A 25,659-nucleotide genomic window follows, 5' to 3' on the forward strand; every position below is an offset into this window, starting at 1 on the left:
TCAATGTAAATGTGATGAAGATCAAGACCTTTCCGATGATTCACTTCCACTTAATGAGCTGTAAATATGTTTCTCTTCTTTGTGATTTTCTTAATAATATGTTTTTCTCTAACTTCATTGTAAGAATATGATATATAATCCATATACCATGCAAAATATAAATCAACTGTTGATGTTATTAGGCTTCCGGTCAACAGCGTATTAATAGTTAAGTTTTTGGGAAGTCAATAGTTACATGAAATGAATTTTGATTACAAAGGAGTCAGTACTCCTAACCCCCCAACCCCCCACATTGTTCAAGGGTCAACTCTATGAACAGCAAATGGCATATTATACAGCCTTAAAAAAGAAGAAAATCCTGCCATTTACAGCAACGGGGATGGACCAGGAGGACACTAAAAGAAGTGAAATCGCCAGACACAGAAAGACAAGTACTCTCTGCTCTCATTTGTATGAGGAACCTAAAATGGTCAAGCACAAAGAAACAGCAGAATGGTGGTTGCCAGGAGCTGGGGGAAGGGGAAAATGCAGAGGTGTTGGTTAAAGGATACAAAGGTTCAGCTATGCAAAATAAACTATGGAGATCTAATACTAAAAGTTAAATTAATTGAAGCATATAAAAATTAATAAGAAAACTTTAGTAAAATTTTAATAGCAGAATCCAGGCAGAGGTTTTGTTTGAAAATTTTCAAATTTAAAAATCTTTGAAAAAAGCAGATGCTATGTTGTTTTCCTAAATTTTAAATTACTCAAATTTTCATGAACAGTAGAATGGATAGATAATTTGTGGCGTATTCACAGAATGGAATACTATATAGAAAAGGATCTACTACACGCCAAAATATGGATGAATCTCAAAAGCAAAATGTTAAACAGAAAGAGCCAGACATAAGATAATATATATGACGTGATTCCATTTTTGTAGTATAAAACCAGGCAAAACCGATTTATGCTGTTAGAAGTCAAGCTAGTGTTTAACGTGGGGGTGAGTGTAGGCAGTGGCTTGGAGGGGGATTTTGAGTTGCTGGTATATTCTGTTTCTTGTTCTGGGTTCTGGATTCATGCGTGTGTTCAGTTTGTGAGAATTCTTATGGTATGTGTACTTTTCTGTTAATATGTTACATTCTAATAAAAAGTTACAAAATTAAAATAATAGCTCCTACTTCACAGTATTATTTTGTACTTTAAAACTCATTAACATGTAAGCTTCATGAGGGCAACAATTTTAATTCTTTTTTTTTTACTGCTAAATACCCCACATAGTGGACATTCAAAATGTTTTCCATAAATGAATGACAGTATAGCACAGTGCTTATCTCACTGCCTGCCACAGAGTTCAAACTCTAAATGTTAAACATTGCTATTTTTAATAATACTGTCCTATCATTTCTTGAGACAACCAAAGCCATTTATCTCTTTAAGGAGTGCAAGCTAGGCAACAACATATTTTAATATCGGGTATCCTTTATCTCATGTTCCTAAGTTCATCTCTCCACATAATCAATATCAGTAGAGATCAATAGCCACGAATGAACTTTGCTCTATGAACTTACAATAGAGAGTTAAGGTTCAACATTTACCCTTTTTATAATGCAGTCTGTGTTAATTATTTATTCTGCTGCTATTGTTGCCCTTATTGGTTATCATGTTCTTATTGGGCTCTGACATGAAAAGTAATGTCAATTAATATAGTTGTGCCATTTTAACATTATTTGAAAATATTTTAAGTGAAATATAAGGCTTGTTACAAAGGGACTTAGACATATGCTGTAAATTATTAACTTTTCTTTCCAAGAGAAGTATTATGTACTTAATGACAAGGCCCTAGTGCTTTAGAATTGTTAAAATCTTTATGAAGCACATCACTGAAGATGAGGTTGAAAAACTTGGCTTTTATCATCATATTAATAATCCCAGGAGAACTCTATGCAGAAGGTAAAATTAATTCCTAATATCCTTTATTTTCTATAAATGGAGATTCAAACATTCATGCAACTTGAGTTTTAATATACCCTTTCATTTTGATATATCAATTTTATAACACATACTTTTTATAAAGATTATTTGTTATAATATTTAGACAGAACTTTTCCTTTGAGCAAAACTGGTAAACTATTCTTTTAGTAGCATAACTCAGAAAAACAAAACAGAATGAAAACCCTTTGAATCTCTGTTTTGAAGCATAGGAGACTAGGATCTAAATACTAAAAGGTTTTCAGGCTAACAATATAGCCATTCATATGTTAACCTTAATTCTAGCTTCATTCCCAATACTGACAAAACTTGTACAATTTAAGTTCTCTTTTCTTAAGGAGAGAGTTTAATGTGGGAAATTTGAAAAAGAAATAACCATAAATCATCAGCAAGATTTTCTACTCTTGATACTTTGATTTTTATCCCAGTTATTCTTTGGTTGGAGTCATTAGTAGTGATTAGTAGGAGGACTATATAAATGATTATACAAAACGGGACACTTTTGAGAGTAAAATGGGTGCTCTCTTAAGAATTACGTTTGGAAAACAGGTGTAAATTAGGACTGTCCAGACAAATCAATACCTATGGACTCCCGAACTATTAGATATCTTTAAAACCAGACTGTCTAGTGTGTAAGATTAGTGTGAGAGTGAAAGGTAGGCAGTGCAAATGTGTGTTATTTGGGAACAATAACAGTATTATTAGGCTGTAAGGTTAAAAATCCAGGGAGCTCATTTAGCATCAGCAAGAGTGAATATACAAATTAGGAAACCACAGCAATAATGCTTTTCTGAAATAAACATTTTAGAGAATTTGTTAAGGGAAAATATACAAGTTATAATTGCCCTTTAATTGAATGCTTTACTACAAATTTTCTACCAAAAAAGGCCCGCAATTAAAATTATGAAAGTGAAATAAATAGAAGTCAGCTTATTTGATACTTTTGATTCTATAATAGGATAATTCTTGCATGAATAGTTTCCTTTGATTTATTTTTGTGTCTAAATAGGGAAATACCAGCTAATATAATTGTCTATTATCTATACCATGAAGACATTGTAATATTCTAGCTAATTTTCTAATTATGGTTACAGTCTTATTTCATACAAACAAGAAAGTCTAAGCTGCTTGAAGACAGAGACAATGATCTCATTTTCACATGCTTTCTCCAACCCCATTGGGAACGTCAGGGGCAAGAACTGAATTAATTACACCTTTCATTTCGTGGTATGCAATCATTATTGGCCTATGAATGGTTTCACTCTTGCTTTATTTATACATTTTCTCCCCTTATCCCCGATCATGTATCCAATTTCTCCTGGGGCACACTATAATGTTTTGATGTGTTCTTAAATATGCAAATACTTTTATAAAATATGTCTTGTTCTGCGTATGTGTTTTATATTCACATAAATGGAAACTTGCTGTAGGGTTTATCTTCTTATTGTTTTATTTTACTTCATACTGTTTAAATATATTTCCATGTTGCTGACACTATTTTGCTTTTAACTGCTGCCTAGTGTTTCATGTATCCACTCTTCCAATGATGGACACATAGTTACTCCAATTCTCTCTTAACCAAAAATAACTCTGAAATGAATAGTATAATATAATCACCTTATTTCTCTATAGAATTTCTTTAGCCTGCATTCACTCACAGGCGGGGTTATCGGGTCAACTCTTGTACTTGATTTCTGTGCGTAGTGACATCCTACTTTTGCAGAATGGCTACTTCACAGCATATAGTCTCCAACAGAGGATGCGACTTGTTGCTTCCATTATCCTCACTTACCAACACTTAATATCATCCATTTTTGTACTGTTTGCCAAGCTGTTCATAAAGTGATACGCCATTTTTATTTATTTTCCACTCTCTGATTCCTAATATGTTTATACATCTCTTCATATACTTTTTTAGATATTCAAACTTCTGTGATTTATTATAACTGATTAGCATTTTCCTTTGCTTTTTGCTTTTTAATAGCTGATTTGTGGAAATTCTTTGTAGACTATAAATTTTAACTTCTTGCCAATTTTGGACATTGCAAATTCCTTCTTCTAAAACATTACTATGTGTGTGTTTCATTGCCAATGACTTTCATTGAAAGACAGCCACAATTTTTTTTTTTTTTTTTTGAGACAGAGTCTCGCTCTGTCGCCCTGGCTAGAGTGCAGTGGCATCAGCAGCAGCTCACTGCAACCTCAAACTCCTGGGCTCAAGCGATCCTCCTGCCTCAGCCTCCCAAGTAGCTGGGACTACAGATGCACACCACCACACCCAGCTAAGTTTTCTATTTTTTGTGGAGACGGGGTCTTGCTCCTGCTCAGGCTGGTCTTGAACTCCTGACCTCAAGCCATCCTCCCCGCCTTGGCCTCCCAGAGTGCTAGGATTACAGGCATGAGCCAAATTTTGGTATAATCAAGTCATCAAATTTTGCCTTATGGTTTCTGCTTTTTTCCCACACCTCTGAATTATGCAATGTGAATAGTGCCTCCGGAATTGTGCTACATAGGGGCTCTAATGTCATAAAGCAGGAATTTTTAATTTTATATTTTAGTGTACTTACTAGTTCTTTGGTTACAATCATTCTATTTTCTACATTTAATGGGTTATTTATATCAATTGTTATATTTTCATACTCAGTATTTCTACTTGTTTCTTCTTTATAGTCATTTATTCCTGATCTATACTATCAGTATCTTTCCTTGTCTACTTAAAGATATTCATTGCGAAGTCTGAAGTTCTCCATCTCTCTGTTCCATTAATTTTGCTCCAGCTGGTATTGCTCGTCCAGTTTGCTGACTTTCTGTTATTGTGGTGGAGCCCCTCGCACTCTTATCAATTTTTCTCATGGATTCATTCATTCATTCATTTTTCTCATGCCTCATCCTCCGAGGCATTCCAGCTACCTGGACAGGTGATGTGCCTGTCCTGGTGGTGGAGGGACGGGGAGTCTTTGAAGCCAAACCTAGGATTGCCCACGAGTTTGCCGCCCCTCCCTGACCAGCACCTGCACTCCTCGGGGAACCTCCTTGTGTGTTCACGTAGCACAGCTATGTTTTTTTCTTCATTGTAAATTCCTAGTGCTTTGATATGGAGAATAGTGAAAAGAAATCTCAGGGAATGGGGACTATTCTGCACAGGTTCTTTTGTCTGCTCCTCTGCTCTGCCTTATGCTGGAAATTTTCTTATGCATCATTCCATGCCCACTTCCCTCAGACCTGGGCTGGCACCGCTATTACTTTATGTTTCATGCAAGCATTATCGTAAGCAGTGATCAGCCCAGGCACTGAAACCAGAGTAATCCCACTGGCTCCCGGCCTCTTCCACCCGTGACTACTGTTTCTTTCCAGCACAACTCTTAGGTTTTCTTATTTTTAAGCATTTTTGTGATTTTAAAATCTTCAATATAAAAATAGATTTTAAAATAAATGTTTTGTTTGGAGTATGACATTAATGTACAGAAAAATGTAAAAATCATAAGATAAAGTTCTATAAATTTTTGTAAAACTTTACACCACTGAGATCAAGATATAGAACCTTAACGGTACCTCCTAAATCATCCCACTAAGGCAATAAACCCCAAAAGTGACCTTTCTGAATTCTATTATCATGGATTAGTTTGTCCTCTTTTAAAACTATGGGAATGTATACAATAGCTCATGTGTGCCTGACTTCTTTCACTCAATGTTAGGTTTGTGAGATTCACCATTCATTTGTTTTGCTATATATTGTTCCATTGTATGCATAGTCTAAAATGTGTTTATCTTTTCTACCATTAATGGGTATTTAGATTGGTTCCAATCTGGGGCTATATGAATAGTGCTGCAATGATCATACTTTTACTTTGTCTCTGGGTGCACAAATGTATGCATTTTTGTCGGGTAATATGGTATGTACATGTTTTGCCTTTATAACTATTGCAAAAGTATTTTCTCATAGAGATTGTACCAAATTATTCTCTCACTTATAGTAGTATGAGAGTTGGTGAGAAAAAAAAGAATGTAAAATATTTTTAATATATTGTGTCAAATAAAATCTATTATTAAAATTAACTTTAAATGTTGCTTTTTACTTTTATTAATGTGATTATTAGACATTTTTAAATTATACATATAACTTGCATTATATATCTATTAGAAAGTGCTGTTCTCACAAAGTCAGGGAAAGTTCCCCTGAGAAAGTAGCCTGCCCAGTTTTATTCCAGCTGATATTTGTTTAGAGTCATTTTATGATTGAAAAAGAACAGGAATGCTTGGATTCTCACGGAAGCAACTTAAAAATTTAAGTACTAGTTGAAGTGTCTGCAAAAACTTTTAATGAAAAAAAGTATTTTCACTTGATCACAAATTTTATGCTCTTAGATGTGTTTTTCCATTTTCAGCTTGATATTTACTCATTTCAGAGAAACCCTGTGGTTTTCCTCATGTGGAAAATGGAAGGATTGCCCAATATTACTATCCTTTTAAAAGTTTTTACTTTCCAATGCGCATAGACGAAAAATTGTCGTTTTTCTGCTTGGCTGGTTATACAACTGAAACTGGGAAACAAGAAGAGCGAACCACATGTACGGCAGGAGGCTGGTCTCCGGCCCCAAAGTGCTTCAGTAAGTCAGCTGCATGTGTCCAACGATGGCTGCAATACTCAAAAAAATTAGTTTATAAAAATAAGAGTCGAATAAAATATGGAAAGTGGTTAAACCTTTTTAGTAGAGAAGGACAAAATTACTGGTAAACTGTCTTTTTACAAAACAAAGGCATACTTTGAAATTCTGTAAATAATGCTTTGACATTAAAATGTTATTTTCTTCATTTGTTTTTAATAATACCCCATGAAGGGGATAGGGCCACAACTGAAATTTTTATTTATTACATTGGAAGGGACATAGATGTAAGGTATTTACTTTAAAGAATGAGGAACTTACATGGAAAATTATGCATAGGAAAGTCAGAAAAATGCTCAAGACACTGGCCTCAGGAAGGACAAGCTTGCTGCTCTAGAGCTTTATCATTTGCAAGACTCATCTCTCCTTAGTGTGCCAACTTCTTTCATAATATCCATTGCAAGATGTGTTTATCTGCATTCTGAGTTCAAATTTGTGAGAAGGTAATCCGATTGGTTCGTCTCATTATTTTATGTCAGGCTATACTCTCGTCAGGCTACCAATTGGCTTCCATTGGGTCAAGTGACCTTTCTTGAGCTAAGAGTATCCTAAGCTCCGTTTTCCAGAGTGAGGGGCTTTGGCTGAGTCAGTTTCATTTAGAAGAGGAAGTTGGCTACAGTGGTTACTGTGGGTGAAATATCCAGTAAACATGTCTAAAAGTAGATGTGGTAGGAGCAACTATCATGATTAAAATTAGTAAATACAAAGAAAGTCAAGGTCAAATCCATTTTCAGAAAAACTTTATGCAGATATTTCCAAAATTAAGTTAAATCAAGAAATTGTGGAATGAAAATTATGTCTTCTCTCTCTCTCTCGCCTTCATATTCCAGCTAAGAATAGTATACTTTAGTCTTAATTTTACAACTTAGTGAAGGACAAGCTTAATTTTACCATTAAGTTAAGCAAATAAATATTTTTTCCCCATAGAAAAATGCACAAAGCCTGACCTGGAAAATGGTTACTTCCCTGACGGAAAAGTGGTGTACAAAATTCAAGAGAACATGCGCTATGGTTGTGCTTCAGGATACAAAACCGCTGGAGGGAAGGATGAAGAAGTGGTTCAGTGTCTCTCAGATGGGTGGTCTTCTCCACCAGCCTGCAGGAAGGAACACGGTATGAGCATAAGAGTCATTTCCTAAAACTGAAGATAAGAGCTGATGAGCTAGTACTTTCTTATGTTGATAGGTATTTTTATTTAACATAATTTATTTTTCATGACGTCTGCAAATGCAGGAAGTTGATATTGCATTGCTTTTCTCAAATGCTACGTGTTTTCTTAATCCAAGGGTTCTCAATCCTTACAACACACCTACTCCAATAGTTCCTACTTTGTACTAATATTAATAAAAAAGAATTGGAATATAATAAAATCAAAGAACTTTAATAAACTTTTTTCTGCAACATCTATAAATCACTATTTCCTTTATTACAGAAGAATTCAAGATCATGCACATTATTTTATTATTATTGTAAACCAATGTCAGCTATACTTAAAAACAATTCAATAGTTCAAATATTCATACTTGGTTAATGTGTCGTATGCTGTTTAAGTTGTACAACTCCATAAAGAGCACATATTCAAAAACATCACTACTGCACAAGCCCTCAGTTGAACGGCGGCCTTTGGGGAAGCGCGGTGGACTAGAATTTTAAGAATAGAAGACTGGCAGAGTTAGGTCACAAGGAGCCTCTTTTCCAGTTTTGCCAGGGGTTGATTCTGCCATGTAGTTTTAAGATTGAGTTCAAATATATTTTGAGATTTCTTTTTAATATTCTAGGACATTAACAATTTTATGAGCTCATAAAATAAATGACTTTAATGTTTTTAGAAACATGTTTGGCCCCTGAATTACATAATGGAAATTATTCTACAACACAGAAAACGTTCAAAGTGAAGGAGAGAGTGCAGTACGAATGTGCTACCGGCTACTACACAGCCGGAGGGAAGACGGCGGAGGAGGCAGAGTGTCACTCGTCCGGATGGTCTCTCACGCCACAGTGCACCAGTAGGTCCTCCTTCTGCACAAAATCTCCCTTCACTCTGAAAACTGTCTCATACAGAAGTGTATATAAGTTGTCGTGCTAATTATGTTCCATTTTTCATACTTTTTTTTTTTGCTTCTGGTTTTCATTATGTTGATAGTAGCCTTTGATCATTTAAAGCTCTCAAGTTGGAAAAATTCATTTTAGCTCACAGAATTAAATTAGAATAAGCTTAATGATATTTAATATATACAATGAATTCATAAGCTTTTATTCTTTAAAACAAATATGGCAAATTGTATTAGTTTCTACTCTAGATATGGCATGTAAGTACTAAGTAAATTTTGTTCTAGCAGAAAAAATAATTGTCTTTACATTTTTATCCATTCTTTCATTTTTAGAACTAAAGTGCTCTTCTTTGAGATTAATAGAAAATGGTTATTTTCATCCTGTAAAGCAAACCTATGAAGAAGGAGATGTAGTACAGTTTTTCTGTCATGAAAATTATTATCTAAGTGGATCTGATTTAATTCAGTGCTATAATTTTGGTTGGTACCCAGAATCGCCTGCATGTGAAGGTAAATGTTTAAATTTCACACTCACAAATAGAATATCACGTCTTTGTCAGCTTTATTCTCTAAGAGCTCTGGAAGTAACTAGACCCAATTACCCTAATCCGGTAGTTTGTGAGGACACTTTCTCTTAATTGGCCGCAAGTTTCCTGATGTGAGAATTCAATCTCTAAAATAGCCCGATGGAGAGCAGAAAAAGCAGAGGCATATTCCCCACAAGTGAAAACTGAAAACGAGGTCATCTAGTAAAAGCTACCCAAACATGTAATCGCTGTAGTCACATTTCTGTCGCTGGATGTATTCAAGCAGGTGGTATGATTGGTCGTTAGAAGACACCAACTCAAACACGCCAACCGTATAGTGTGAAGAAGGTCCTAGTCTAGCAGAGGAACAGATGAGAAAAAACAGCTGCTATGGTGTGGCAAACGGTTTAATGAAATCGGGTGCTAAGTGCTTGAATAAACGTCAGAGATTCTGATTGGTATGTTGTGGAATAACATTCACAGAGGTGATGGGTGATATTTGAACTGGACCTTAAAAGATAAATAGGAGTTTGAGGATGGGGAGGACGGGGAGAGAGGCAAAGGGCTTTTGTGTGTGATACAGGATATAACGTCAGGACTGACAGGCAGGTGAGACATGGAAGTGGAACTGGGAAGAGAGCAGGACCAGTGAAACAGCTGCTAGGAGGAGTGAGAGAGGGAGCAGACCGGGGTGTGCCAGCATTGCCTGGAACTCTCTTAATTCCCTAAATGCACTGAACTCACTTAATGGCTTCGTGACTTTCCAGTCCTGCTCAACAGTCTTGGTGTAACAGCAGACAGGAAGATTGTGAGCAATTTTTCTGTAGCATATTATTCCAAAAATAAGCGGCAGACCTATCTCACACCTATTACTCAGCCCCTCTTCCCTCCAAATTCGCCAACATACCAACATGCCTGTTACCTGCTCTAGTAAACAGTCATTACACGCAGGAGACGCAGTGTAATCAGAAGGACGATCCCCCTTCTCCCCAAAGATATCATATCCTAATCTCCCGCATCAGTAAGTGTTACCTTATGTGGCAACAGGAACTTTGCAGTTAAACATTGTGAGGCAGGAGTATTATCTGGGATTGTCCACTTGATCCTAACTGTGATCACAGATGTCCTTAAGAAAGGGAGCCAAAGCGAGACGTGACGATGGGAGCAGCAGGTGGGAGTGACGGGAGGAAGGGGCCGTCAGCCTGGGAACAAGGCAGCTTCCAGGAGCTGGAAAAGGCAGAGCAGCCGATGCTCCCCCAGAGCCTCCCGACACCTCGACGTTAGCCCAGTGAGACCGATTTTTGACTTTTGGCCTTGAGAGGAGAATAAATCTGTGTTGTTTTAAGCCACTAAATTGTGACAACCTGTCACAGCAGCAGGAGGAAACTAACACAGCCAGTATTTTAGAACAGGAGATTTTAATTCCGGCAGATACGGATTCAAGAACAGATCCCCCACCTGCTACTGATTCACTCATACGTTTTAGTTTCCTTATCTGTAACAGGAGAGAATGATAGCTCCTGCTTAGTAAAGTTATTTTAGGACCAAATGACTCATAAGACAATGAATGTAAAATGCTTGCTGCTTTCGTTTTCTGCTGGTGCCTAACAATGTTACGGAGACTCAGCAGCTCAAAACAACCCACAAGTACAATTTCACAGCTTTTGTAGGTCGGGAGTCTGGGCATAGTATAGTGGCCTCCTCTGCATCATTGTCTAACAAAACTGCCACCAAAGTGTCATCGGAGGCTTATAAGTGGCCACGATCTCCTTCCCAGCTCACTGTGGTCGTTGACAGCATTCAGTGCTTTGTGGCTGCTGGACCCAGAGCCTCAGTTTCCTGCTGGTGTTGGCTGGGGGCAGCCTCTGCCCCTGGCCTGTGGCCTCCCCATGCAGAAGCTCCCAGGGGGGCAGGTGCTTCTTCAGAACCATCAGGGAGGGAAAGTCTCTCGGCAGGAGTGGCGGCACAGGTCGGGTGCATCGCCCTGTGCATGGTCACGTACAGATGCATCGTCCTTGCTGTGTTCTGTGGGCCGGAGGCAGGGCCCGGGTCCCACTCACGGACAGGAGGGGACCCTCAGGGGGAGGGGACCGAGCGGTGCTCCTAGAATCTGTCTGCCATCCTTCCACGGTGCTTGGCACCGTGACCACTGCTATCAAGTCTTTATCATTTTTTGTAGTTATCTGACTGAATATGCTGATATTTTTCCATAAGGAAGAAGAAACCGATGCCCGCCCCCACCTCTGCCTCTGAACTCCAGAGTCCAAACGCATTCAACAACTTACCGTCAGGGAGAAACAGTTCGCGTAGAATGTGAGCCCGGCTTCGAGATCCAGGGCTCTGCGGAAATACGCTGCGAACGCGGAAAGTGGGCGGACCCTCCCAGGTGCATCGGTCAGTCACCCCTCGAACGAGCCCCCCCGCGCCGCCACCGCGCGCGGCTGACGGTCTCTTCTCTTGGCCGCGCCCTTGCAGAGGGAGAGCAGAGCACCGCCTGCCAGGCCCCGCCCGCCATCCGGAACGGCGCAGCGGGCCCGCGCTCCGAGACCCACCGCGACGGGGACACGGTGACCTACAGATGCGAGCCCGGCCACCGCCTCCGCGGGCCCAGTGCGATAACGTGCCTCCGAGGACAGTGGACGCTGCCCCCCGAGTGTGTCGGTGCGTGCGCGGCGCGTGTCGCCAGCCGCTAAGCCTGGGTGCCCATTGCTCGTTGCGGGCATTGAGTCCGCACACTCACTGCAAGAGACCGCAGCTCAGGGGAGCCAGAAACACGCTGCCACTGCGCCCGCCCTGCCCTTTCTTGTGTGTTTGGAGCCACCTGTAGGATTTCAGCCGATGTAAAGAATTTGCAAATTAGAAAAAAAACCTATTTGAATGCGTTAGTGGGAGGCGCTGCTGTCTCACCTGCCAGCCTTACCTGACAGCGCTTCAGTGGCGATGAGCTTCGTTAGAGGCGTAAGGAAAGTGCTGGGTTGAGTGACTGGCCGTGAGCATGGCCTGCTAATACCTCTTCTCCCTCTGTGCCCCGCAAAGGATGGAGAGTGCTAGAGCACAGGCACCTTTCTCTGTCCCTGACGCTGAGTCAGCCCTGCTGTCAGTTTGCGCTGGCCCTTCTGACCCTACACCCTCTGAGACAGGTCCCTGGTCTTTCGTTTCACTGAAGAAAACCACCAGGCTGCACTGTCACTCCCAAGTGCTACGCTTCCTGCCATCCTTCTCATTTCCTGACCAGATTAGAGTGATTTCCGCAGATGTGTTCATCTAGGATATTTATTGCACAAGACGAAAGTTACGAAGGATGCTAAAGAAATTAGTCACGTAAGAGAAAGATATTAAACAGAGAGAGAGAAAAGACGGATATTTCATCCATGGGTTGATGGAGACCTGAGATGAAGAGGAAAGAGAAGGAAGAAAATAAAAGTGGTTAATGCCAAGTTTTAGACTTGACCATAAGCTCTAGGTTGAAGAACATAGTTTCCCTTTCTATAGATTTTAAGAATATCTATTAATATATCTTAATTCCTTCACCATCAAGAAAAGAGAAAGTATGTGCATAACTTGTTCTTAGGCAAAACGTTTGCCGTTTATTCTTGCTTAGCAGATTTTTAAAATGTTTAAGCTGAATAACATTTCTCTCATTTCTGGTGAATTTAGAAATCAATTGTCCTAAATTATATAGCACAAATATTGAGATACTATAGTATGCATAATTATATTCTATCATTATATTGTTATGAGCTCATATTAATTTTAAAACAACCTCTTTTCTTAGAAAACAATGAGAACTGTAAGCCTCCACCTGATATAATAAATGGAGCTGTCGTGGATGGGTTGCTGGCAAACTACACAGCAGGGTCCTCGGTGGAATACAGATGCAACGAATACTACATACTGAGAGGGGCGAAAACATCGCATTGTGATCAAGGAAAATGGTCCTCCCCGCCGCCTGTTTGCTTGGGTAAGAGAGAGAACACACTCAATATCTTTTCCTGCTACACTTTTATTTTTGTGTGATTTTTCTTACAATGTTTTATAGCATGGAAATGATGACTTTTTAAGAATCTTTTTTTTCTAAGTGTTTTCTCCTCTCATCTCTTCAAAGTAGAAAATCTCTAATATCTTAGTGTCTAGGATTGCTTTAGCTCCTACCCCATTACATTTTATTGTGTTAAAATATACATAACATACAATTTAACATTTTAACCATTTTAAGTGTGCAATTCAGCAGTGGCATCATCTATAACATGGTCACATTTTTGTGACCAGTTACTTTTTGTGTTGTCTTTCTCCTCACTGAAATGTCCCCCCTAACGTGTCCCTCAGTGTGTCTGCTTGTACCACCTTCAGAATGTATTTGGAGAAAAGAATAATCAAGCCAGTTCTTCCTGGTAAAGCCTATTGCTAATACCTTCTCTGCCCACACACACATACTCCATGAACATGCCATCATACCCTGCAGAGGTTATATATCTCGGTTTTTGTTACATAAAATATATTATAAATGTGATTCGTTATACTTCTGCTATATATTTTCATGGCTGCATAGTATTCCATAATGCAGATACACTGTAATTAACCTAATCACTTTATTGATGGATGTTTAGTGTTCAACCTTTTTATATTCCAAACAGTACATTTTGTAACTAAATACTTATTCATTTTAAAGCCTTTATTTTTTATTAAAAATTAACTATATTTATTTTGTCCACGTTTTATTTTCTTATTATTTTTCAGATTTTCTGAAGCAGAACTTCCAGATCATGAGATTTAGAATTTTAATTTTTTTCTATTAATTGTAAAATTATCAGAGTTTATTCTGGTTTTTGACCCTACCATAAATAGATTAAAGTAGTAGTTGTCTTAATCTTTGTCAACTTTAAATACTTTAATGTTGATGTTTTTTATTAATTCAGTAAGCATTTATTTGATTTATTTAAGTATTAGTTGTGCATTTTCAATTTTCTAGTGGCTACAGTTTATTCATGAGTTGATTGTTCATAGTTTAATCATTTTTCATATTCATAAGATCTATATCTATATAAATTATATTATACACTTCAGAATCATGTATGTTATAACTATTTTTTAATTTTCTTTTTCTTTTTATTTAGGATGTTTTTAAGTATACATAAATTTTAAAGTTTTCAAAGAGCTCAAGTCTTAGATCTTGAGCTCTTTCAACCTTTCATTTGTGGCTTCTGCCACAATGTAAGTGCTGTTCCCATTCAAATCCAGATACATTTGCACCTGTAAATTTTCTATTGCTCTCACGTTTTCGTGTGTTTGATATTAAGTTTTTGATGGTGTGATTGAAATTGCATTGAATGGAAATACAGGAATCTCTGAGGATAGAGACTGGATTAAAATATTAATGGAAAAGCTAGTAATGAAACAACCTCATAAGGAATAACGAGGTTTAAAGAAATATTTTATTCTGTATCTGGAATGATTGTCTCGAGCAGTCAGGCATGGTGCTAAGGAATCAAAGCAAATACTGAGTGAAGATCCATCACTGTCCTCAGTGCCTCTCGCTTATCCATTGAAATCTGAAGGACAAATCTGGACAACAGTGTGATATGGCATAGAATTTTCCATCTGTGAATTATCAGTCCAGACATTATAAATCTCTCTAACCTCTCCCTACTCGTCTTCCCTGCTCTCACTCTACTCTAGGCACTCTGGTCTCTTTGTTCTTCCTCAAACAAGCTAAGCACGTGCTAACCTCAGTGTCTTTGCACTGGTTGTTCCCTCTGCCTAGAACGCTCTTCCATCAGAAAATGTCATGGCTCCCTCCTCAACCTTCTTCAAGTTTTTGTGCAAGTATCACTTCTTATTTAGGCCTATTCCCATCACCTTAAAGTGCAACCTCCCTTCCCCCAGCCCTTTTGATAGCATCTCCCATTCACTACTCTTTTTTTCTTTTCCTTCTTTTTTTTTTTTTTTTTTTGGACAGAGCCTCTCTCTGTTGCCCAGGCTGGAGTGCAGTGGTGTGATCATAGCTCACAGCAACCTCAAACTCCCAGGCTCAAGCGATCCTCCCCGCTCAGCCTCCCGAGTAGCTGGGACTACAGGCATGTGCCACCGTGACCAGCTAATTTGTCCTATTTTCAGTAGAGACAACAAGAGCAAGAGATGTCCTTGCTCAGGCTGGTCTCAAATTGCTGAGCTCAAGTGATCTTCCTGCCTCAGCCTCCCAGAGTGCTAGGATTACAGGAGTGAACCACCACGCCCAGCCCAGTCTTTTTTTCATCTAATTTATCGTATGCTGTAGTTTAAAGATGACAAAAAATTATAAAATTCATGTATTTATTATATTAATTATTTACTGTGGGTAAGCTCCGTTAGGACAAGGTAAGCTCCGTGAGGACAAGTGTCTTCGTTTTATTAATTATTATTTATTGAGTGGCAGGTTTTCTATGCACAATAAATATATTTTCTAATTCAAAGTTTTTATTTTATGGAAAGAAAATCATTAATCTAACTGGATAGTGGCCTTAAACAATATTTTTAATGTTTCAAAATAAGTGGTTTTAAATTATGACATACTGAAGACCATAAGAAATGTATAAATTTATTTGATAGTAATAAAGCATATATTTTCTTATATATGTGAGAAGCTTTAGTAATGATAAATGTCCAATATAAAATATTGCTTTTGATGTCTTTCATAATTTTTATTTTAAAAATATATCACTTTTATGTTTGTCAGATGAGTAAAGAATTTAAAATGGCATTTTGTTTTCAGAGCCCTGTACTGTTAATGTGGATTTCATGAACAGAAACAACATAGAGATGAAGTGGAAATACGAGGGAAAAGTCTTACATGGAGATTTAATAGATTTTGCCTGTAAACAGGGGTTTGCCTTAGCTCCATCCACTCCACCGTCCGAGTTATCTGTGCAGTGCAATAGAGGAGAAGTGAAATATCCTTTATGTATTAGAAAAGGTAAAACAATGGTGCTTTCTGATAATTTCTTACTTCATCAATGTCTGCCACCTGGGTTGAAAGTTTATATACCTAGATAGAAGGACTATGCTGACATCTTTTAATTCTAGTAAGTCGATTTTATGAAGGGAAAAAATCAAGAGGTTTTATAAATGCCACCAGACCATCAGAGAACTGATCACACTCACGTGAGCATTTGACAACATTGTAAAACATCACTTTACTTGGGGACTGCTGGGGAGCATTGTCTCGGAAAAGGGCTTGATGCACAGTGTGAGAGACTTTTTGTACTGCCCGGATTCAGGAACTATTACTTTTTTTTTTTTTTTTGAGACAGAGTCTCACTCTGCTGTATCGAATAGAGTGTAGATACATCATCACAGCTCACTGCAACCTCAAACTCCTGGGCTCAAGTTGTCCTCTTGCCTCAGCCTCTGGAGTAGCTGGGACTACGGGTGCATGCCGCAACCCTTGGCTAATTTTTTTATTTTTAGTAGAGATGGGGGTCATGCTCTTGCTCAGGCTGATCTGGAACTCCTGAGCTCAAGCAGTCCTCCTCCCACCTTGGCCTCCCAGAGTGCTAGGATTACAGGTGTGGCCAGAATCATTACTCTTAATAAGAAAAAAAGGGAGGCAATACATACGGAAAGCATGGGTTCAAGAGAAATCTCATACACTTTCACTTTCGGCTAGATAAAAAGGGAAAAATAAAAATCACAATTTTTAATACTTTGATAGTTTTAAATAAGTATTTGAATATTAGAACATGGGATTCTAATTGTAAAAATAAATTTTATGGTATGATATTGCAAAAATATTTCCAATATTTAAAAATTATTTGAGAACTGCCTAAAAAACGCCTTTGCATAAAATAGCTCATTTTATCTCTGTAGCAATTATAAAAGCACCGCATGCTCATTATAGCAATTCATTATATACTTTAAAATTTATTTTTGCAGAATCTAAAGGAAGGTGTGCATCTCCTCCACTTATTAAAAATGGAGTCATAATTAGTTCAATAGTAGAAACCTATGAAAATGGTTCTTCAGTAGAATACAAATGTTTTGATCACCATTTCCTACAAGGGTCTAAGGAGGCCTATTGTTTAGAGGGAGTGTGGACCACACCACCAGCGTGTTTAGGTATGTACTACTAAATATGCCTCTATTTAATAAAGTAAAACTATGTATTTTTAACGTCTGTCATTTTTTCATTAACATAACACTAATATGCTTAATTTACTGCATTTGTGTTATTTTATTAGTGTGCCTATTTAATCACTGGTTTCTAGTCTTTCTTTTAGATCATAAATAACTATAGTCCAGTTTGCTGTAATAAGTATTTATTAAGTGCAAATCATGTCTCAGGTACTCATTTGGTATGGGCCTATAAGATGAATAAACCACAGTGGTGTGGGTAAACATGTTAACAATTTTTATTTAATATGATTGGTACTACAACAGAAAACATCAGTGCAGTTGGGGAACAAAGATAGCAATGGCCACCTCAATATGGAAAGATGAAGCAAGTTAATACCTTTATGTTAACGCTTCCTAATACAAGTAACGACACTTACCAAGGCCCTCAGAAGCATTAAATAGCATATCTATAAACAATAAGAAAGTATTTCTTTGTTTCCAATTCTGACTTTTCTTTCTCTTTCTTATCTTATTTCACTGGCTTGGACAATGTTGAATGGAAGAGGTAGTGGATATCTTTGTTTCCCAATCTCATAAGTAAAACTTTCAATAATTCACCTCTAAGTGCAGCGTCAGACTTTTAATAAAATCAAGTTAAAGATATAGAAAGCTTCTCTTTCTATTTTGCTCAGAGTATTTTTAAGAATCATCAACAGGTGTGTAATTTTAGCAATATCTGTTCAAATAATTGTATGATTATTACTTTTGTGTTTTCCCTGCAAATTTAGTAAACTATATAGTTTCTTTGCAAACGTGAAAGCATAATTGTATTTCCATAGAAATCCCACATGGTTGTGATGAATTATGCTTCTTGTATATTGTTGGATTTTATTTGCTAATATTTTACTTAGGAGTTTTGTATCTGTTTTCATGAGAAAGATTGGTCTTTTAGTTTCCTTTCAGGTTTAGTATAAAGTTTATGCTCACCTCATATGAATTGGGAAGTATTCCCTCTTTTTCGTTTCTCTGGAATTTGTGTAAGACTGGTGCTATTAATTTTAAGAGTCTGCTAGAGAAGCCACCTTAATCCTGAATTTTCTTTGTGGAAAGACAAATTGACAGTTTTAATTTGTCTAATAGTTGTTAGGTTATTATCTCCTCTGTCAGTTTTGGTAGGGTGTGGTTTCTTGGAATTTGTCCCTTACATCTAAATTGTCAAATTCATTGACATGGTTTATGATATTCTCTTAGCCTCTTTTTACTGTTTGTGGTGATGTATCTTTTGTTATTACTTCTATTAACATGTTTCCCTGTATTCCTCGACATATCTTGCTAAGGTAAGGTCTCTACATTTTATTAGACTTTTCAAACAACCAACATTTGCATTTGTTGATTCTTTTACCAAATGTTGCTCTCTATTTCATTAATTTATGCTCTTATCTTTATTATTTTCTCTCTTTTACTTTCTTGGATTTATTTTATTACTCTTTTTCTAGCTTGTTTAGATGGATACATACTGATTTTCAGCTTTTATATTTTTTCTAACACATGAATTTTAGGATGCAAATTTCCCTCTGAGCACAACTTTAACTTCATCCAACACATTTTTATATTTTGGATTTTATTATCATTCGGTTAAAAATTTTTATAATATCCATTTTGATATTTCCTGTGTGCTCTGAATCATTTAAAAGTTTCTTTTTAGGTTCCAAATATTCTGGTTTTCTTTTGGTTACTGTTTTCTAGTTTAATTCCACTGAGACACACTTTGAATTATATCTGTACTTTCAAATTCATTGATACTTGATTTATAACAAGCAAGTATTTGCTTTAGGTAAATGTTCTTTTGTACTTGAACAAAATTAACTTTGTCATTGTTGGGCTCACTGTTGTTGTATATATGTCAATTGGATTAAATTTTGTTTTCAATGTTTAAGTTCATCCATAGCTGTACTGATTTATGATTGGTTTTCTATCAGTTACCACGAGATATGTGTTAAAGTCTGACTTGGAATTTTAAAACATTTCTTATTTTAGTTCTGTCAGTTTTTGCTTTTGTGTTTCGATGCTATTATTAGGTTCACACAAATTGAAACATGTTAAGTCCTGGCGTGTTGGCACCGTATAATTTTAAAAGAGCCCTTGTTTATCTACAGTAATGCTTTGTTTGGTTTTTTTCCTTGAAGTCTCCTTTAGCTGCACCTGAGGGCTTTTGACAAGAATTTACACATACAATTGTATACAATTTTTCATCACTTAACTTTCAACCTTCTGGGTTCTTACCTTTAATGTACATCTCTCATAAGCAATATATACTTAATTTATTTAAAAATATACTTTTTCAATCTGATAATTTTTTTCTTTATAAAGGATTATTTAGTCTATTTACATATTAATATAATTACTGGTATATCTGGGTCTAATCACCATCTTACTATACTAAATGGATATCCTATCTGTTCTATATTCTTTATTTTCTCTCTTTAAACTGTTTTTACTTTCTTATGGACAAATTGATTTTTTTGTTATGATATTTCATTCTCTGTTAGCTTGTTAATTATACTTTCCTTTAGCTTTCCATTAACTGTCATCGTAGAGATTATACAATCCAATCTCGATCTATACAATCCAATATAAATTAATACTTTTACCACTTTTCTGGGGCCTTAGAACACTGACTTTATTTACCCTTCCCATTTTTTGTATTATTGTCTCATGCATTTTAATTCTACATATAATTTATTTCAAAGATATTATTAACTTTATTGTTTTGTCTAACGATATTCTTTTAGATGTACCTACAAATTTATCAATGCGTTTGCTCCTCATCTTCTCCTGTTTTCTCTGTTTCTCATTAGGATAATTTTACTTATTACTGGTCTACCTGCTGATAAAAAAATAAAAATAAAAATAAAAATTTTACTTATGCCTGAAAACAATTATTTCTTTATTATCTTCTCAGTTTTTGTTAGTCTGCAAGTATTTTTATTTTCCTTCATTTTTGAAAGATATTTTTACCTGATATAGGATTTTGATTGGTCCTTATTTTCTTTCAGTGCCTTAAAATATGTCATTTCATCCTTTTCTGGTTTTTATCATTTTTGTTAAATAGTCAAATGCCATTCCTAATGATACTTCTTTGAAGGTAATGTATCTTTTTGTTCTCTGCAGTTTTTCAGATTTCTCTTTGCTTTTGTTATCAGCAGAGTATTTATTTTGGCCCAGATATGGGTTTCATTGTACATTTTATTCATACTAATTCAAGTTAGTAGCATTCCTTGAATCTTGATGTGCTTGATGTCTTTTATAAGTTTTAAAATGTTTGGCTAATATCTTTTCAAATGTTACTTTAGTTACATTCTCTCTCTTCACTCTTTCTGTGATACCATAATACACATATTATATCTTCTGCTATGTCTTTGTCTCTTTAAAACTGTATTTTCTCTCTTTATCTCCTCTTTATTTCAGTTTAGTAATTTTTACTAATTTTTTGGTAATTTTCTCCTTCTATCATATCTTTGTTTTGGTAATTTTCTTCCAGTTTAGTAATTCTCTCTTTAGATGCGTCCAATCTGCTTTAAACTCATCTATTGAGTTCTCAATTTCGGCTATTATTTTTGCATTTCTAGAATTTCCACTTCATACTTTTTTCTTTTTCGTAGATTTGAGTTGTCTGATGAAAGACTCCATCTTAACACTGATTTCTCGACCATAGTAATCTTACTTATCATTAAGTCCTGTCTGCAAACTCCAATATCCCTGGATCATCCTGTAGGCCTGTTTCTGTTTTCTAACACTATTTCTTGCTATTTCTGTTAACAGTTGATTGAATATCAAATATTACGTATGAAAAAATTTAGGAGCTTGGGGTGATGTCATCTTACACCAAAGAATACTCACCCCACCCTCTGGCTGAAAGTTAGGATAAGACCAGTTGGTGTCAATCCAATTCGAAATGAAGCTCTCTCTAAGTTTATTTTCAGAACTTCATTTGCCCTTAGGCATAGAAAGTAACCTCCAGGGCTCTTTACTGAGAGTGTGCAGTGGGTACCAAAGCTCCTCCTCCCAGGTTGGCTCTGGTATCGGGAATCTGCCAAACGCCCAGAGTAGCTGTTTATTCACTTCCTGCTTGGATCTTCTTCCTCTCCCTCTGCATAAGTCAAGAATAGACAAATACCTCAAGGGAGAAGCCAGTGCGGGGTATCAAGCTCATTTCTCGACACCTCCCATCCCCGAGTTCTTTATTTCTCAAGTCCTGGCTGTCTTGGCCAGAGCCCAACTCCCATTTTCCTGCCCTCAACCCTGTGAGATTTTCAGAAGCTCTCCTGGCCCTGTGCCTGTTGCTGCCTGTTCTCTGTCTAGCCTCTCAGCTCAGGCTGAGGATCAACAAACACCCCAAGAGGAAAACGGCACATTGGATATTGAATTCATCTGAGCAAACTTTTCCCAGAACCTTAGCTCCTTGACTGCCTCGGAGGTTCTCTGATATTTTGAAATACTTGCTTTTTTGTCTGTTTTTCAGATTTTCTAGTTCTTAGTAGAAGTGCTGCTCGGAGATAAGCTACTCCGTTATAGCTGAAAGCATAAGGTCTATGAATCAATTTTTAAATTTGTTTTAATAAAAATCCCATGTTTCGTAGAACAACGGCATTCTAAATTGTAGTACTATTTGTACTCGTTTTCGAAACTATTTTCTGGTGACTTTAGAGATTCTAAGGAGTCTTTCTAATAATTCTTGTTCATTTTTATTGTCTGTAGCAATTCTAGCATAACATTTTATGCATAGGCACTTAATGAATACTTGAAAAATAACTTAACACAGTAGTCCCCTCTCATCTGTAGTTTCACTTTCTGTGGTTTCGGTTACTCATTGTCAACTGCAGTTTGAAAATACTAAATGGAAAATTTCAGGGATAAACAACTCATAAGTTTTAAATTGTGTGCTGTTCTGAATAGCATAATGGAATCCTGTTGCCATCCTCTCCTTACCACCCCAGAGATGCCAAAAAGAAGCCACAAAGTACTTTCTTTAAGTGAAAAGGTGAAAGTTCTTGACTTAATAGGAAAAGAAAAATAAGCCTATTCTGAGGTTGCTAAGATCCACAGTAAGAATGAATCTTGTATGCATGAAGTTGTGAAGAAGGAAATAGAAATCCATGCTGGTTTTGTTGTCCCACCTCAAACTGCACAGAGCAGGATAAATGCTTAGTGAGGACGGAAGAGGCATTACAACTGTGGGCAGAAGACGTTCTGACCGATGGCAACAGGGTTTGGTGCTATCTGTGGTTTTAGGCATCCACTGGGGGTCTTGGAATGTATCCCTCATGGACAAGGGGAGACGACTGTAAATAAGTTTGTTAAGGTATTACAGGTGTATATATGAGATTGATATGCTGTATTCGCAATTCTGGACTTTTTACCTATTCTGGAAGTTACTCCTTAATGCTATGTTATCCAGGAGGCAAATAAGAACATGAGAAATCCCATTTTCTTAAATAATTTGATGATTTTAAAAAATCAATATTTTTATCATGGGAAAAAATCGAAAAGCTTTGTTGGGTATCCTAATGCATATCTTAGGTTTTTGTTTTGTTTGTATTAATACATATGGGAAAGGACACAATTATAATACTGTCCATGCTTAGAATTTAAAACATCCTAATCCAATCCTGATATTCCTTAATTAGAAATTTAAAAGATAGGAAACTGTGAACCACTTTGTATGGCGTCAGTTTATAGAGTTTGGTTCAATGTCAAGAATCTAGCTTGTGGCTACGTTTCCATAAAATATTATCTATCCAGCAATTAATGATTTGTCTTGTGAGTATTTTATTTGAGCTTTATGAGGAAGAAAAACGGAAAAGAACATTGTTTCGATGACCATTAGTAACGGCCAGTGCTCCTGAAAAACACCTTTATTTTTTGTTTGCTATCTTTGAAAAACCTAACGGCATAAAACTAAGTGACTGGCGGGACATGTCCTTTCTCCACATCCAGGACCACAGAGATAAATGGTGCACAGTTTTCTGTGAGGTTTGAACTTATTTTCTGACTCACATGTTAGTTCTAGCTAACTTCCTTGCCGTTCACATGCCTGGGAATTTTGAATTCATCATGATTCCTGTTAGGACCAAGATGGATCAAGATACTTTTCTTCTTTTTATTCCCTCCCTCCAGAGCCTTGCACGTTATCTTCGGTTGAAATGGAAAAGAATAATTTACTCCTGAAATGGGAATTTGACAATAGACCACATATTTTCCATGGGGAATATATTGAGTTTCTTTGTAAGAGAGATACTTATATAGCTATGCCGTATATTATTGAATCTGAACTTAGAGTGCAGTGTGACAGAGGGCAGTTAAAATACCCGAGATGTGTTCCAAGAGAAAGGTAAGAAGAGGCTTTCATCTAAAGCTGTTAATTTTTGTCAGATTGTTATCCGAGATGCCTTATGCTATAAATTTCAGAAATGTTATGTTGTACAACACCCCTACTCTATGGTCATTGGAAAGGAAAAAGAATAATATTTTCTTCATTTTTTTTAAAAAAAACACAATCTAAGAAGTATTAATTAATTCAACAAGTTTTCTGTGTTGTCTTCAGTCAAAGCAATGCTTGCCGTTTGATATTCATGACACTTTGGCAATTGGAAAAATATATAAATTTATATGTGCAATATTTAAATGTGCAAAATTAACCTGTATGTTCTGAGATAAGAAAAAAAAATTACATTTTCTCCTACTTCTCAGTATAAGGTCATGCATAACTAATAAAAGTTGGAAAACACAGTTGTATGAGCCATTCTACTAAGACAAGAGCATATTAATAATAATTATTAAAATTATAGTATTTATTCTCAGGACCACATTTGTATATAACTATTGAGAATCACTGAAGTGTTTCCTCACATGACAATTTAAAAAATACATTTTCTAGTACTTATGGAAAATAATCTTGTTCTTTTCTTGGAGGAATATTAAAAGGGTACAATAATATGATGTAAACCATTTTACAGGATCAGAATTTTGACACTTTTGCAGATATTATATAAAATGGAAATTATATTTTGTGTTCAATTGAGAATATTAAAATAATAACCAATGGCAAAGTGCGTGTGGTCCTGTTCTAGTAATTGCAAACAATAAACTATATGAACTACATTTCAACTTTTTAGATACTTTGAACACTCTAGAAAAAAATTCATGAGACACACTGGTGAAAAAAAATTTATTTTTATTTTTAATTGTGGTAAAATCAGGGTGGAAAAGTTTTATTGCTATTTAAATGTTTTAGTATAGCATGGATTTTCATTTCCAAGAGAAAAAGGAGTAAATAACTTAGAAAAAAAAAAGTTAAAAATGGTGTTAGTGTAGTAAATGATATTGAGCCTTTAAAAGGAAACTGATGGTATTATCCACCAAGAGAGTTACTTGCTCTTATTAATACTTAATTAAAACAATGACTCATTATATGAAATGTTGAAGGGCGAAGAGTGTAATAAATACTTGACCAGAATTGATGCTTATTTAAAAAAATCTCTTTTTCTCTATCTTTCTCATCAAGGATTCTGTCTTACCAAGAACACTTAAGGACATAGAATTGAATGGCTGAAAGAGCACTGGTATTTCAACATATCATAAAATCCCTTATAAAACATACTTTTTAGAAGAAATATGTTGAGTTAAAAACCTTTAAATTTTTCCTTGCTTGAGTATATGAATCTGAATTGTTTGGGCTGAACATTTTCTTTATTTATAAACAAAAGTTAGAAAGAGTTGCCTAATTTCTATGGAAATTTCTATGGATGATTTAACATATAACTTAATCTCTATTGTGTGTCTTCCATCTGTTAAAAATTAATCCAAACATTACAATATTTCCATTTTCTAACGCCTGTTGACTGGACTATGTCACTGTCTATGTGCTACATGTGCAAAAATGTCACATTCACGTTCATTATCACCTGCATTAATATTAAAGTTTTTGTTGCTTTTAATTTGATGTTTATGTCTATTAAAGAACCTAACACACATGAGATAAGAAACTGTGTTATGTTAGATGATTCACTTTATTAAATGCAGAAGAGACTGCCCTTCAGCACTTCTAAATGTAAGGAACTTTTAAAATTAACCGTAATATTTGCTACAAAATGAATAATCAAATTGTTTGTGGGGTAGTAACTACTCACATGTTCAAATATTGTTAAAGCAACACAATTAAAGAAAGAATGGCCTTTTTTGGGAAGTGTATTTTACACTTTCCAAGTAATGGTTTTCAGATCAGATGATTGTTGGAACTGTGCAGATGACAGTCTGAAATCAGTGGGTCCCACAAGCACCAAAGAATGACGGTGT

General features: G+C 36.1%; 1 protein-coding gene across 3 annotated transcripts; it reads left to right on the forward strand.

Moving 5' to 3' along the window:
- Positions 1-1,826: 1,826 nt before the first annotated feature.
- Positions 1,827-25,250, forward strand: F13B (coagulation factor XIII, B polypeptide). 3 transcript variants are annotated; one of them, XM_012650446.1, is made up of 12 exons: positions 1,827-1,935; positions 6,381-6,581; positions 7,566-7,751; positions 8,468-8,644; positions 9,023-9,199; positions 11,431-11,610; positions 11,692-11,877; positions 12,992-13,177; positions 15,965-16,165; positions 17,125-17,307; positions 23,482-23,695; positions 24,869-25,250. In XM_012650446.1, exons 1-12 carry the CDS (start codon positions 1,872-1,874, stop codon positions 24,900-24,902), a joined length of 1,989 nt encoding a protein of 662 aa, XP_012505900.1. In that variant the 5' UTR covers positions 1,827-1,871; the 3' UTR covers positions 24,903-25,250. The 3 variants fall into 3 exon arrangements, with proteins under 3 accessions (XP_012505900.1, XP_012505898.1, XP_012505901.1); XM_012650444.1 differs by having other exon boundaries at positions 11,431-11,877; XM_012650447.1 differs by lacking the exon at positions 11,692-11,877.
- Positions 25,251-25,659: the final 409 nt, after the last annotated feature.

Source organism: Propithecus coquereli, unplaced genomic scaffold, assembly GCF_000956105.1.
Source record: "Propithecus coquereli isolate 6110/MARCELLA unplaced genomic scaffold, Pcoq_1.0 Scaffold328, whole genome shotgun sequence".
NCBI lineage: Eukaryota > Metazoa > Chordata > Mammalia > Primates > Indriidae > Propithecus > Propithecus coquereli.

Coding starts and splice junctions, on each gene's coding strand:
- F13B (XM_012650444.1), top strand. CDS start 1,872: ATGAGGTTGAAAAACTTGGCTTTTATCATCATATTAATAATCCCAGGA. Junction 17,308..23,481: donor CACACCACCAGCGTGTTTAG/GTATGTACTACT, acceptor CCCTCCCTCCAG/AGCCTTGCACGTTATCTTCG. Junction 23,696..24,868: donor AGATGTGTTCCAAGAGAAAG/GTAAGAAGAGGC, acceptor TTTCTCATCAAG/GATTCTGTCTTACCAAGAAC.